Consider the following 14942-nt stretch of genomic DNA (forward strand, 5'->3'; position numbering starts at 1 on the left):
AAGGAACGCAGGTTCTCGCAATTCTCACAGTGTGTATAAATTACAATGGCCTCCCTCCTCCCCCCCCCCACCCCTTTCCCTCCTCGTACTGGTGAATAGCCGTCGGGTGGCTCTCCATTCAGCGGCGTTGAATGGGGCGCTCCCGCGGCCGGCTCTCCGGGTTACTCACGCATTGGCGGGCAGGAATGCGGTGCAAGAGGCGGGTTTTGCATTGTGCGCGCGCGCGGGGGGGGAAACTATGCGCTCCAACGCCAGCGCTCTGCTGTAACATGTCCGGACGCTGTGTCGGTTGAGGTGTGTAGTACTTCTTGTTTTATTTTTTGTTTTTTTTTCAACCCCCTTTTTTTTTCTTTCTTACTACGTCACATGGGAGCTGGATGCTCAGAGTATCCAGTTTTACTCAACGGTTGGTTAAAAGCCTATAAGGCACACTCCTGCTTAGCCGGAATGCAGAGCAGTAGCCTGTTATGTTTACTATGTTTCAAACTTTTAAACTTCTGCAGTGGTATATACCATCTTTTCTATTTTTGACTGTTGGGATATGCTCACTCTTTGTAATCTGAGGGAAGTTCGCTTTTGACTGGCAGTTGTTTTGAAGTGTATGAAACCAAGTCATGGTACAGGGTATCTGCTGTTTTTAATGCAAGGTATGTGGCCATTGTTCTGTTTGTGTATGTGTGGATGATGACCAGACTACAGTATCCTGTTTCTTGGATCAAAATTACATTCTCTTGATAAAACCTGTAAGGTATGAATGGTCAGGTTATTGTCAGTGTAGCCTAAAAAAAACCTCAAGTCTGAGACTCAAGTTCTGTAAACTTGCTTGCGTTTTCTGTATAATCGGGTAGTTAGCCTATATGTTCAAGTAAAGTAAATGGTAAACTCTACAGGCCTTCCCAATCAGTGAAAGCGTTAAACTTGATAATGGGAGAAACATTGCCTTGCTGAAGTTAAAACACACTTGGCCACATCGCCTTATGATGAGTAAAGGCCAAAGCTTTATTTGGTCAGGGAAATCACAGAAGTGATGAAGATCAGTACACAATTCGTAATCTGTTACAAAAAAAAGTGAGTCACATGTTTCCTAGGGAACTCAGGTGAGGAATGAGCCACCTAAACTGGATGCTGATGGTAAAGTACAGAGATGATTCATACACGGTGTGTCACAGTCTATGCCAAGTCAGTACCAAGTCTGTACCATATGTACATTACATTACAGGCATTTAGCAGACGCTCTTATCCAGAGCGACTTACACAACTTCTTTCTACGTAGAAGTTGTGTAAGTCGCACACAACTAATGGATAGCAAATTGCATCCATTTATACAGCTGGATATATACTGAAGCAATGCAAGTTAAGTGCCTTGCTCAAGGGTGTAACGGTAGTGTCCTACCCGCGAATCGAACCTGTGACCTTTAGGTTACAAGACCAGTTCCTTACCCATTATACTACACTGCTGCCCTATACCAATGCCTAAGACATTACTGTCTAAGACCAGGACTTTATTTCATATCAACAGTTGGGACCTGTCAAAGTATGAAGGGCAGGTTTTGAACAGACAGTGCATGCTGGTTTTGAAAATACACATATGGGACGCGTGTTGATACATGTACGGAGCAAAAGGGAGTCAGTTAAAACGGTCATGAGTGTGCATTTTTATGAAGCCTGTTCCATTTCTGAAATGTACTTAAGAAAATTTTGATTTATTCAACATGTAAGATTAATTGCATAAAAAAGACTTATTTCTAGCTCTGCTTGCTGAGCCAACAGGCAAAACTGAAAAGTACATGTAAAATTAGTCTCTCTTAAATCCCAGGAATTTGTTTTTCATGAAGTGAGCTATTTTGAAGTATAAATTATGGGTTCATAAAATTTTTTATTTTTATTTTTTATTTTTTTAAACTCAATGTTTACATTTTTTGCTTCAGTAGTTTTTAAATTTTGAGCCATTGATGGATTGTTACATCATTCTCAGCTTTAATACCCATTTTCTTGAAAATAATTACAATTTTGAACATCGGCTTTAGTCATGTATGAAACCAGCATATAATTGATGCTTTTAATTAATCATAATAATGAGAAAAACAGCAAGAAAAATATTGCATTAAATAATATTCTTTTGGCATATAAAAATTTTTTGGGCTAGACGTATAAATTATTCATCAAGTATGTAGTCTCAGATGAAGTCTTCATTTATGGTTCTGATGAGTCAGATTTTTCCTCAGAATCAACTTTAAACTATGCTTGAAATAGCTTGAAAACTATGCTTGAAATCCGTGAGCTCAGTTGCTGATCTAACCCCACAAGAAAGACATCTACCATTTTGGAAAGCCTTTTTCTTAGCTGCATCCCGTTTCTCAGTTACCTTCCTTTTTAAATGTTGCTTTACACTTTAAAAGTAAACCTGTGTTTATTCCCATCTCTGCAAATGCTGCAGAGCTGATAAGAGATGGTATTACACAAGTGCTGCATGGTCTGCAAGCTGGCTTGTCTTTAAATGCACGTACTGTATTTCACTGCTGCATTAAATGCACCAAGTTCACTGGTCCAAGAAGTGCTTAAAGATGAGGAGTAATTTATATTTGTCTATTCATTTGCGAGTTTTGAACTCTCTCTCTATCTCTCTTATGCAGGAACACACGCACACGCACACTCACACAGACACACTATATAAAAAGAGAGAGCCAGTTATGGAGAGAATCCTGGAGAGATGCGTGGAGTTGCAGTTAATGGTGGGTACTGTTTCTTCGTCTGTGAGTCTGTTTGTTGCATACAAATCTGGGCTCTGCACTTACATTTTTTCCAAGGAGCACACATGCTCCTAAATTGAAATCTTAAGGAGCACACAAATGCATCCCAATTAGTGGATGTGTTATTTTTTCAGTAAGATCACATACATTTTCAGGAGCACATGCTCCTAAGGTGGGCTCACTGTAGAGCCCTGTTGCCTCTCTGCTGTGGTATTTACAGTTTCTGGAGTGGTAATAAGAGCGGATCTGGATAGGAGCGTCTGCCAAATGCCTGTAATGTAATGGTAAATATGTATTTATGAAATCCATGCTCCTATGGAGAAGTCCAGAGTTTGGGGTCTCTTTAAGGATCATCATCTAAGCCTCTATGGTACAGTGTAGGGCAGTCATACCAGTCCTGTAGGGCAGCTGACGGGGCCTCGTGTGTGACTTTGCTGCTGGAATCCTCAGGCTTTTGTTTTATCCCCCAAAAAAAAGAATCAGATCCTCTACAATCGCATGTGACAAGACTGAGCACTGCTTAGATAGTACCCCGGCCCCTCTAGTTCTGTTCAACAGTCCATGCTGAACAGTGCCAGAAGGATGCTCTCGGCTGATTGGCTGCCGCAGGGGGAGGGAACGTGAAATCTTCTGGAGGCCCCGCTCGTGGCTCCACCTGTTCCTGATGAAGCGAGTGTTAGCACAGCATGTCGATGCGGCGCTGCAGGCAAATGCGAAACAGACGGTCCGGTCTCTGGTGCCCCCGGGGGGGAATCGGCACGGAGGCGACTGGAAAGTCCCCTGGAAGAACGAGGCCGTTTCTGGAACCCGAAAGCCCGGCTGCCCTCCTGCCTGCTCCCCCGGCGAGGGTTTACGACTTTGGAAATGCTAACAGTCGGCCTGCGGCGGGCCGATAGCGAGTCTCATTGTTCTTATCTAAGTTCACTCTTATTCTTTTTTTGGTCGTGCTATTCAAAACTGACCGGCAAGCGTGCAGGAATTCTATCTCAACTTATTTCTAAACAACGAAGGAGGGTGACCGGGGTGCCTTTCTGACCATATAAAAAGGCCCTGGATGGTGATGAAAGTGGACAGTGAGACGGAGAAGCGGCGGCTAAATTCAGCCGCTTTGTAGACGGCGGTTGCAGCCGATCCCTCGGCGAAGCCTCTCGTCCGCGACGTTTATTTAGCGAGTACCTGATAACGTTTCACAAACGCAGCCGGGCGGCCGCTGGCCTCCCCGCGGCCTGGCGCTGAGCCGCCGCGCCGCGCCGCGCGGCTCTGATCTTTTCGCTAACGAGCCTGACATTTTTTTTATCGAATAAGGCTCAAAATGAGTGTTTACTCTCCTGATATTAGATTAGCGGGGCGGAACAAGCGCACATTGTGAGCGCTGCGCTGTAGAGTGCTCCACAGTCCACACAATAACGTGTGTCAAGCTCGCTGAACCCGCAGTGGGCACTGGATGGGTGAGCCTGACTGTTTAGTTGCTTGTAATTGCCCTCAACTCTGAAATCTGCGCTGTGCTGAACACCTTGAGTTTGGTAATATTTCAGGCCTCATGAGCAATGATTAGGGACATACAAGTTTGTATATATGCATATCTACTCAGTATATACATCCATGTATCATAATTGCATAATTGCTCTGACAGGCCTAGTGGCTCATAGCTAGTGGAGCAAACATCCAATGAAAAACGAAAGGTTTCCTAATTTTTGCTGATGGTTAAGGCCTCAACAGTAGCAAGGAACTGATTACAGCCATTGACCAATTAACCGTTCAATAAAACACACACATGCAGCAAGAAAAAAACCAGTGTGATGTGACTCCCCACTAATCCAGTCCTTATGGCTGTCACCTTCCCTCAGCCTGGTGGGGATTTTCAAGGGTCATCGAGTGTGTGCCGGGCTTTCTCCCGGCCCCTCCCCGGCCCCCATACTGATGAGAAGTGAGAAAATCCCCACTTTGAGTGACTCTTGGCTCTTTACCAATTCTAATTGCATTATAATTAGTGCTCACACCTGTCCCCAGTTTAAAACCCCTGCAGACTGCAGGGAGCAGGGAGAGAGAGAGAGAGAGGGGCCTGTTTATCCGTTTCCATAAGCAGATGGTCGCGTGCTAAGTAAATCAAATGGAGGGCTTGCGTATTTACCCAGTGAACACTCTCATTTGGGTCATTTGGTTGATGATCAAATGACCACACAAAAGACAGGCTTGAGTGAGAAGAACCACAGCTTTATGGTTACCGACCAATGAAATGCATCGTTGAGCCCTTCCCAGTTAAACTGCCGTGGTAGTTCTTTAGATGTGGAGAAGTCATCTCCAGTGCTAATCTTCTAATTAGCAAATTTCTTTGATAAGACCTTATAGCAGGAGCGTAGTAGTGTGTGAATTTCAGTGGCAGTTGTTTTTCATAGATGTGGTTGTGCTTTCTCATTCCTCTCAACGGTCATAACCATAGCACTACTCTACCCTTTTTCTCTTTCTTCCTCCCTCCACTCCCCTACTCCCTCCCTAATCCAACACTCCCTTCATCTTTCTTCCTCTCCTTTTGTTTTGCTTGGCATCTCTTCATCTGAGGCCGCTTTGGTTCTTTAGGGTTTGGCAGTCAGTGCTGGGCTTACTGTAGGCGATGGTGTGAAACCTGGGGAAACCACACTGCATTCTGGGTAATGAGTAATTCCCCACGCTGGTGGCCTGCACCACCCTTTTCTGTGGGTCCATCATTTGCAGTGGGTCTGCACTTGTCACAGCTGCATAATATATCAGAGGAATCAAAGGAAACTGCCCAGGCGATTTTAGCAAATAACCTCCCCGTGAGAAACTCAGTATAGAGAGCATGTAAACAAGAATGAAGTCAACGGTGCACTGCTCCAGCATTTAACGTGCTAATACTGGGACTATTAAATTGCATGGCTATGAAGCTACAGCAATTTATTCTAACTTAGCCGATAGTAACTGCCCATTAAGTAGCTTGCCACAGTATACAGATAAGCAAATGAAAAAACTGAAGGAAATTTACTTTAAATAGCTAGCTGGTAAGTAAATAAATGGGGGGAGAAACTCAATGTGGTTAGTTTGCTAGCTGATAATTCCTGTGCGGGGCATAAATAATTCTAGGTGGTGAGCAGGCTAATTGCATAGCATTCCAGGTGCACATACAGTGGGGGGGAATGTACCTCTTTTTGTAAATCTCAACGGTTTTGGCGGTTCTATGAATAGCTCTGGGTGGGGCTACCGCCATTATTTCCTTGAGAAGGCCAAGTGGCTTGTGCAACAACAAAAAGTTCAGCTGTGTAATAAACGGTTATTAATAAGTAACATGGAAACCATGCAGATGCAAGCACTGGATATAAGTATCTTCCGGACTAAGAGAAGAAAAATAATGCTGTGCTTTGATATGCATTTGAGTCAGACCAGTAACAGTACATCATAGTGCTGAGCTCTAGCCTTGGTGGGCTACAGTGTCTGTTGCTCTGTTGGTGTGTCTTGGCTCTTAACTGATTCATTTAAGTCATTGATTGGCTAAAGAGTCTGGCCTTCACACCTGGTTACCAAGGCTGATACGGGCTGCTGATCGACTGGAATCTGCAGAACCCACAGCCACTGGCGGCCCTCCAGGCCTGGAACTGTCCAACCCTGCCGTACATCGTAATCATCTGTTTGTGTGGATTACACCTTTGTGTGAGCCAACCTTGCGGCCATAACATAACATTATATATTTAAATATTCGCTGCCAGTGTGACTGGATATTGACTGAAGCAGGGAAATAGAGTGGCAGAATCTATCAGTGCAGAGCAGTAACCTGAATTCTCAGTTGCTGGTCCTGTGTGGATATTAAGCAAAACAGTGGTGGAGGGTATGATGATTTCTGAATATACTCTAATGCTAGCCGGTTAGCGTGTAGCGCTCCATGTTGGCGGCCCTGTGTCTGGGACATTACACAAAGCAGTGGTGGTGGGTATGTTGATTTCTGAATATACTGTAATGGTGAAGGGTATGTTGATTTCTGAATAATATTGAAATGTTAGCCTGTTAGCCTGTAGCGCTCTGTGCTAGCAGCCCTGTGTCTGGTATATTAAGCTGGCCCAGTTTCTGGGCTTCGGTGCAGCAGCTCCATGGCGGCTCGGGCGTGTGAGCGGGTCGAGCTCACCGCACTATTTATAAAAACTGGCAGGCCTTGCAGACCATCCTCCGCTGCCAGTTCACCCTGGGTCCAGGGAGCCCGTAAATATTTAATCACTGGCCTTCTCTGCCCAGTCCCGCCCCCGCCGTCTGTCCGTGGAGATGAGCCCGAAGTCCTTGAGATTGCAGCGTCTGTCCTGACTCCTTCCCTTCCCCTCCCTCTCGGTCGGCTGCGTTTTCCTGTCGCGCTGCGGTGCGAGTTCAGAGCAGGGAGGATATGAAGGGTAACGGTGTGTCCAGGGAGCTAATCGCCGTCCGCAGTGAAGCACGTGCAGCTGCTCGGCGCTGCTCGGCGGCCATCTGTAATAACAAAGGCCGCTGCACTCGCTCAACCCGTCTGGGTGCCGTCAGGTAACGGAAGCCCACAGAGAGTACTCCTGCTGTTCGGTCTGAGCGGCTGGAACAAAGCAGCAGCGCTTCGGCCACACTCTGTGCTTGTTGTTGTTACTGGTGTTGCCTACCCGCTGATCAAAGTTGATCTCCCAAAACTTGGTTGGACCGTGATATTTTGTTAGATCATTTTATGGTTAAATCGCCGCCCTCTGAATTAAAAGTTGTGAAAATGTTCTCGCTCCACAATTTTTCTGTTTCAATGTCGCAGTTGTATTCTCTGGAACTGGTTTCCTGTTTGTCTGCCAGTGTGTAATCCCATTTAAAATGAACTGACCCTTTTATCAGTTAACAGTATGACAGCAATTGCATTAGGAGACATTGTAGTAATGCATTTCAGAGTTTGGGCCCAAATGGATCTGTTCCACAACAATAGTGTGATTAAAAATTGAGTTTGTTTTCAAGTCTTCAGAGTGGACACATGGATGCTGCTCCAATGTGTTTTTTCTTGTACTGTATTCAGATTTTACTGGAAAAAATACAATCCAATAAATGTGTGTGGTTGTTTTTTTGGTAGCTAAGTCTAGCGCAAAACAGGGGCATATGCTCATATTCCATGGAATTATTTAACCCCTAGGGTAGCATCACCAGGTATGACTGCAAAGTGTCCTGTAGCTGCACTGGTAATAAACAGAGGCTTTGTCTGTCATCAAGCTTGTTTCCTATGACTTCAGAATCTAATAAACCTGTCCAAGTACATGTAGTGTTAACCTGTGTGAGGGGACTTGGCCTAGCAGCATAAAGTCGGAACATGTTTTTGTAATTCGTCGAAACCTCTGTCCCTTTCCTAGCCCCTCCCCTTCCCAATCCATAAAATTCCCGCCGGGAATGCTGAGATCGGAGCGTCGGGATCTGGGACGGCACGTCTGCCGTAGCGGTCCGGAATTCCAGGCCGCATGCTGGCGGGGTCGGAAGTCAGGCTGGGCGGTGTGGTCCGCTCAGGCAAATCAAAGGCCTCTATTGTTGGAATGAGAAGCAGATGTGGAGGGTGGAATTCTCCTGACTGCAGCACTTTTTTCCCTCTTTTTTTTTCTCTGGCTGCGCGTTTCAGTTCTCCTCTCTCCCCTCTCTCTTACTTCATTTCTTCCTCTCTCCCTCCTTCTCTCTCCCTTTTCCCTCCTTCTTTCTCTCTTTCTATCCTGCTCTCCTCCTCTCCCTCCTTCTCTCTCTCCCTCTCCCACCTCTCTCTCTCTCTTCCTCTCTTCCTCCCTCTTTCTCTCTTTCCCTCTCTGTCCCTCTCCCTCTTTCTCTCTCTTTCTCTCCCCCTCTCCTTCTCCTTCTCTTTTTCCCTCCCTCTCTCTCTACTCCTTCTCTTCTGCCTCTCTAGCTGAAATCAGTTGAAATTTTGTCAGTCTCAGCTGCTGGCTCGTGTGTTTTTGGGGTTCACACAGATCCCCCCCTTTCGGCAGCTGCTATAGGAGCAGCCGCGTTTCTGGCCGATTCGCACGACTCTGGCGGGTTTTTAGCTCTGTGCTGACCCCGCTAGCCTGCCACGTTGACAGCGTTTTGGTGGGGGTGGAGGGGGGGGAGTTGGTCCGGCCCCAGGCTGAAAGGCAGGAAATGGCCCTGGCAGCCACAGCTGAATTCTGGGAGCGGGAGGAGGAGGCAGAACAGGCCGCTTTGATTAGCTGGTCCCGTTCCGCACACCGCGCTGGGACGTGATGTTTTTACAGCCATGGTGTAGCCTGGAGCTGGGGGGGGGGGGGATGAGTGGGGCACATGCAGCCGAACCTGCCCCTGCTTGTTAGAGAACATACGTAAGACTTCATAATAAATTGCTATTCCATATTTATTAACCTAATTATGTAACTGTGTAGCATATTTGTACTTTTATATAATGGTATTACATAAAATTCTTCTTGAAGAACTTTTCATGTGCCCAAAGCACAGGTGGAGAATTTGCAACTTGTGTCTGTTTTTAAAAAAAAATTTTTTTTTAAACAAGCCTGAAGGACAGTGCTGATGTAACCGTGTCTCCCAGGAAACCCAGGCCTGACACTGCCCTCCTGTAAAATCATTAGCTGTGGCTACACGTTGCCTTGCCATCCCAGGGTCGGATTACTTTCCATCAGACCCGGCAGAAGAACTCCACGGCCTGAATTTAAAGAGAAGAGCTACGTCAAGCGGGCCCAATAATCTCCGGGCTTTAGCCTGAATCGCTGCGGGGATTAATAACATTTTTGTACGTCCCCAAAATACGGCACCTTGTAAGGCCGCGACAGGCTTGACTTGCGTCGTTATTACAGACGTGCCGTGAATGTGGCGCAGAAATGATGTTGATTGTGATTGTGACGCACGACCACCCCTTTCGTTGCCGAGAGAAACGCAAATGCCCGACTGCGTCGCGCTCTCAGGGAGAGGGTGAGGGTAACAGGTGGGCGTCGGTCTTGATTAATGTGCGTCTTGGCGTCGGGGGGCGGTGCCGCAGAGTTGAACTCGGCGAACCGATTTGTTGCTCTTCACCCCTAATTAACCCCTGTGCCATCACACCCAATAGGATGGCTGTGCTTTAACAGTGGGCATATGGCAGGAACAGCCCTGTGCCACATCTCTGAGGTAATGGCGTGACAGCGGGCCCACGCTCTGTGTGCCACTCCAGTTAATTGCGCTGTGTATTGCTCACAAACGGGCTGTAGGTGCGTGCGTGTGTGTGTGCGTATGTATGTGTGCGTGTGTGTGCGCGCGCTTGCGTGTTCATGTTGTGTCTCATATTACAGCCTCTTTTGGGCACGCTGTGTGACCAGCAACAAAAGCAAGGTGATTAAACTTAAAGCCTGTGATCCTGTAATTGATTTAAAAATATGTCGCCCATCACAGGACATGTAATTGCCTGCAGTTTGTCAGAATTGCGTTGCGGTCGTAAATGTGAACAGTACCAGAATATTAATTAATTGTATTTATTTAGGCCATCCTCGTGGGGCTGGGCCGTGCGTTTCGATTGCGCTCGCCTCTGCGCTCGACTTTGCTGTAAACGCGTTCGCCGCCTGCCCCCTGATCCAGTTCTGAAGCTCTCTCCCAGTCAATACCAGGCGTCACAGTCAGAGCTGTGTTGGGCGTCTACTTCGATGTTATTGAATTGAGCTGCAGGTGACGCCCATGTGGATCCAGTCACCATAGCATCGATGGCCAGGGTTCGGTGCGAGCCCTGCCTCACGTGAAGTTATCTGTCATGCAGATGCCTTCCCCCCCCCGCTCATGACTTAATTATATACGTAAGTAATTTTGTGCGTAGCTGTAGCTTTGCTGCTAGGCAGTTCGTTCCTTATTTAAGTCCATCTGTTTGCACCTCAACCTCATTAATTTCAGTTTACAAAGTATCATGTGCTTTCCTGTACAGTACATATGTCGAGAATTGCAGAATAAAAGGTTTACAAAAATGCTTTGCTGGTTTTCTATTAGATGTAAAAAAAAAAAAGTAAACAGGATTTATGGCACCGTGAAAGGAAAAAGAGCAGCCTTTCAGATATTCTGCGATCAGTAGTGGCTCTTGAGCAGCTAGCAGAGCTCCAGCTGGACTGCAGGCCGCCATGTTGGATCGCGTTAGCATGGCGCTAGGCATGCTGAGGCAGACCAGTGGAAATGGGGCTTTCCTTTAGAGTCAGATTTCACATTCCAGTGCTGGAGCTGGTAACATTTGCACCTCTGATGGGTATCCGCCCCCCTGCCCCCCCCATCCCCCTGATAATGACGGTCACACCTTTGTAAGCACTACACCAGTGAAGGCCCTTTGTGTTTGGTTTGTGCCCTTCAACTGCCTCCAATTGCCAACAGTTGTGTAAACTGCGCTGCTTCCAATTAGCATAATTTCACTCAATTGCAGCATTTGTTCAGAATCAAATTGTTGACTTGTTAGATGACCCTCCCCTCCCTTACTCACACACACACACACACACACACACACACACACAAACACACACACATTAACTCACTCATTGTCTAGGGTCTTCTGCATTCCAGCAGTTCCTCTGTGGCCAGATGTTCTCCAGCAGGCTGAGGCATTCTCTAGCCGTGCAATCAGGGATGTAGAATCACCGTTTGGGGGTTTCTTTGTTTCCTAAAGCATTTTTTAAATAACTGCTTTCGTTTACAGTGATGGATAAAGCTGTTTTACAATGTGGGTTTCGTGTTACCTGTTTTGCACTGGAGTGGAGCTCTTTAAGACTAAATGAAGTAAATATTATTATTATTATTTTTATTATCATTATTATTAGTTAGTGGCACTGGTGTAGAGGAAGTGTTCTGGGGGTTGCATCAGACTAGGAGTCTACTGTTAAACTTAAAAACAAAGATCCTGGTTAGCCAACAATTCGGGGAAAAGTGGAGTCAGAGGAGAGGGGATGTGGTGTTCCTGCAAGTCATTTTCACAGTAAATGTGACGTCATTTTGCGTTCCCTGCTGAAAAGAAGCACGTCTTCCTGTCAAAAGAAACAAACTCTGTAATATTTGTGAAATCTCGGAAGGCTTCGGTAATTGCTGCCGTGTCCGGGTGGTTAGAATGCAGCTTCACTTTTGGTTCTGGGGGGGGGGGAAGTCCCTGAACGCTCGGTCCGCTAACGTTCGAGCTGTTTTGGAGTGAAAATGGGCAAATCGTGTTCCTTCTCCTTTGACGACGTCTGAGAGTCACCTGCAGCGTGACCTGAGAGCTGGCTTTAGGGAGCCTCCCCTGCGGTGTTCTCTCCGCGCGAGTGAAGCCGTTTCGCTGTGCGACGGAGTGTTTACCGTCACCCTGCCCGTGGCGGAGTCTTCGCCGTCCGCCTGTTTGGATGGCGGGCGGCGTTCCTGTGGTACGCCAGCGTAAACCTGCAATTTCCACACAATGCTGTTTCTCAGCATCGCTGCTAAAAAAAAATTAAAAAAAACCACCGCTCGAGCAATTCGGTAATGAATGTTTTTTCTGGTTTCAGGTTCCAGACCAAAGCAGTCAAACCCACACACTTCTGATTGTTTATGTGTAGCTCACACGCACGTTTGATTGTTGGTAGATGGCTTCGGTTTGATGGTAAAAAAGAAAACAACATCGTCCAGTCACTATCTTAAGAGTCTACCTCGTTAAGACAGCTTTTAAAAGCTTGTGTTTTGTTCTGACAAGGTCAGTTTAAAATTTTGTGGCCTGCTTAATTAGGGTGATGTTTTTTTGGAATCAAGACATGTTTTAACTAAGCGAGCACTACTTTTCAATGCATGGCTGTTTCTTCTACTGCTTGTACCAGCCGGAGTAAACAGTCCAATAATGTTCTGAATTCCTCTCTCTCTCTCTCTCTCTCTCCCCCTCTCTCTCTCTCTCGCTCTTTCTCTCTTGCTCTCTCTCTCTCTCTCCCTCTCTCTCTCTTGCTCTCTCTCTCTCTCCCTCTCTCTCTCTTGCTCTCTCTCTCTTTCTTTCTCTCTCTCTCTCTCTCTGCAGCTGCCCACCCCAGGCGTCTGCCCCGTGCTCTTGCCCTCATGGTCCCGTTGCAGTGTTGAGGAGTGGCGTGCTGGCACCGCAGTCTGTGGGCACAGCACACAGAGGGTTAGCGCAGGGCCCGGTGCCCCCCTCCCCGTGGGACCGTCCCGGCCGGACGAAGATGAACAAACTGAACTTCCACAACAACAAAACCATGCAGGACCGCCGCTGTGTCTGTGTCTTCCTCCCCAACGACGACACGCTCAACATCATCGTCAACGTGAGTCAGCGGAGACCCCCGCTCGCACACACGCACGCACATTACACACACTCACACACATACACACACTCACGCTCACGCACTCTCTCATACACACACACACACACACGCACACGCACGCACATTACACACACACTCACACACATACACACACTCACACACTCTCTCATACACACACACACACACACACACGCACGCACATTACACACACACTCACACACACACACACACTCACACACTCTCTCATACACACACACACACACACACACGCACGCACATTACACACACACTCACACACATACACACACACACGCACACACACATTATACACACACACACGCACGCACGCACATTACACACACTCACACACATACACACACTCACACTCACACTCACGCACTCTCTCATACACACACACACACACACACACACGCACCCACACCCTCTCTTACACACATACATACTCTCATACACATGCTTACTCACACATTATACAGAAACACACACTAACGCTCACTCTCTCATACACACACACACACTTTCTCATACACACACACGTGCATACAGACACACACACACACACACTATCTCACACACACACACAACCCCTCCCCTCCAGTCTTTGTCTTCCTCTGGCATATTTACACCTGAGTTTGATGGTGGACAGATGACGGATTGCAGAGCAGCCTCTGCACGTACTGAAAGGAATCTGAGTGTGAGTGTTTCCGCAGGGCTTGTGTGGATGTGACGGTTTAGGCAGGACTGCACCTCTTTGTGTGCTGACTCTGCATTCCTACAGGCTATCTGAGAGGCCCCCAACACTTCAGCTGCATTTCTGCAATGGGATCTCGCTCTTGGTGTTACTGTGCTCTGTGTTACGTTTGGTCTGATACCGTCTCCAGTGCCGTAGTGTTGCTGCGTGTGTCTAACCTGCGTGTGCTGTGTGTGTAACCTGCGTGTGCTGTGTGTGTAACCTGTGTGTGTAACCTGCGTGTGCTGTGTGTAACCTGCGTGTGCTGTGTGTGTAACCTGCGTGTGCTGTGTGTGTGCTCTGTGTGTTTGCAGGTGAAGACTCTGTGTCAAGAACTGCTCGCCCAGGTGTGCGACCTCCTCCGACTGAAGGACTGTCACCTGTTCGGCCTGAGCGTCATTCAGAGTAAGAGACGCCCCGCCCCGCCCCGCCCCGCCCCGCCCCGCCCCGTGGCGCCCCCGCCGATGTTCCCTTTTAGCGTTCCGCGGCTGCTTTAGGGACCGGGCTCCCTCGCTTTGTTTGCGTTAGCTTCGGCTCGGGGGCTACGGAGCGAAACACGCAGCTGTGAAATCGCGCTGCGCCCACTGTGTGCTCTGAACACACTGCCCCTCAGACTGAGACCCTCTGCTGCCGTCAGAGCCAAGATGGAGGATCGTGTCGGGTGTCAGTTTTTTGGTGTTTGGGTATTGGGTGTCGTTTTTAAATTGTCAAATAAATCCATTCATTCAGTTTGTGTGATTGTGATTTCCTTTAGAAGGAGGAGCTGGGTCTTTACCCCAGCCGTAATTCAAATGGCTGTTCTTGGTTAGCCCACACACCCCCGTGTGTGGTAAAATCCCTACTGCACACAGCACAGTGTGAGTGTGTGTGTCGTGTGAGCGCAGTGCAGAGATGGGGTGGGGTGGGGGGGCCGGGGTTTGAAAGGGTGGGGTTTGTGACAGGTGCGGTGAGTCGTGACAGTGATGGCACCGTTGGGTCAGGGAGTGAGGACAGTGGGATTTGAGTGACAGGCCCCTGCTTCACCAACCAGGGCACAGTGGGACGGAGCCACAGGCCTGATGAATGCGCTCATCTCCAGCATGAGCCAATCACGGGTTGGCATTTCTGACTGCTGGCTGCTAGATCAGCCAATCACGTACATGTTGACTGGGGGGGGGGCTGCTGTGTCTGACTAAGGGGCATTCCTGGGGTGCTTATCTGAATAGCGTGAAATTGCTAGGCAAACAG

At 47.7% G+C, this 14942-nt stretch overlaps 1 protein-coding gene across 1 annotated transcript in view; it reads left to right on the top strand.

Annotated features, from left to right (window-relative positions):
• frmd6 (FERM domain containing 6) overlaps positions 1 to 14942 on the top strand; it is a 34414-nt gene that overhangs the window by 4497 nt on the left and 14975 nt on the right. Inside the window, exons 2-3 of the mRNA XM_064321115.1 lie at positions 12706 to 12964; positions 14030 to 14120. Of these exons, the coding sequence (XP_064177185.1) occupies positions 12866 to 12964; positions 14030 to 14120 (190 nt within the window). The 5' untranslated portion in view covers positions 12706 to 12865. The remainder of the gene's footprint in view (positions 1 to 12705; positions 12965 to 14029; positions 14121 to 14942) is intronic.

Source organism: Anguilla rostrata, chromosome 1 (genome assembly GCF_018555375.3).
Source record: "Anguilla rostrata isolate EN2019 chromosome 1, ASM1855537v3, whole genome shotgun sequence".
NCBI classification, from domain to species: Eukaryota; Metazoa; Chordata; class Actinopteri; order Anguilliformes; family Anguillidae; genus Anguilla; species Anguilla rostrata.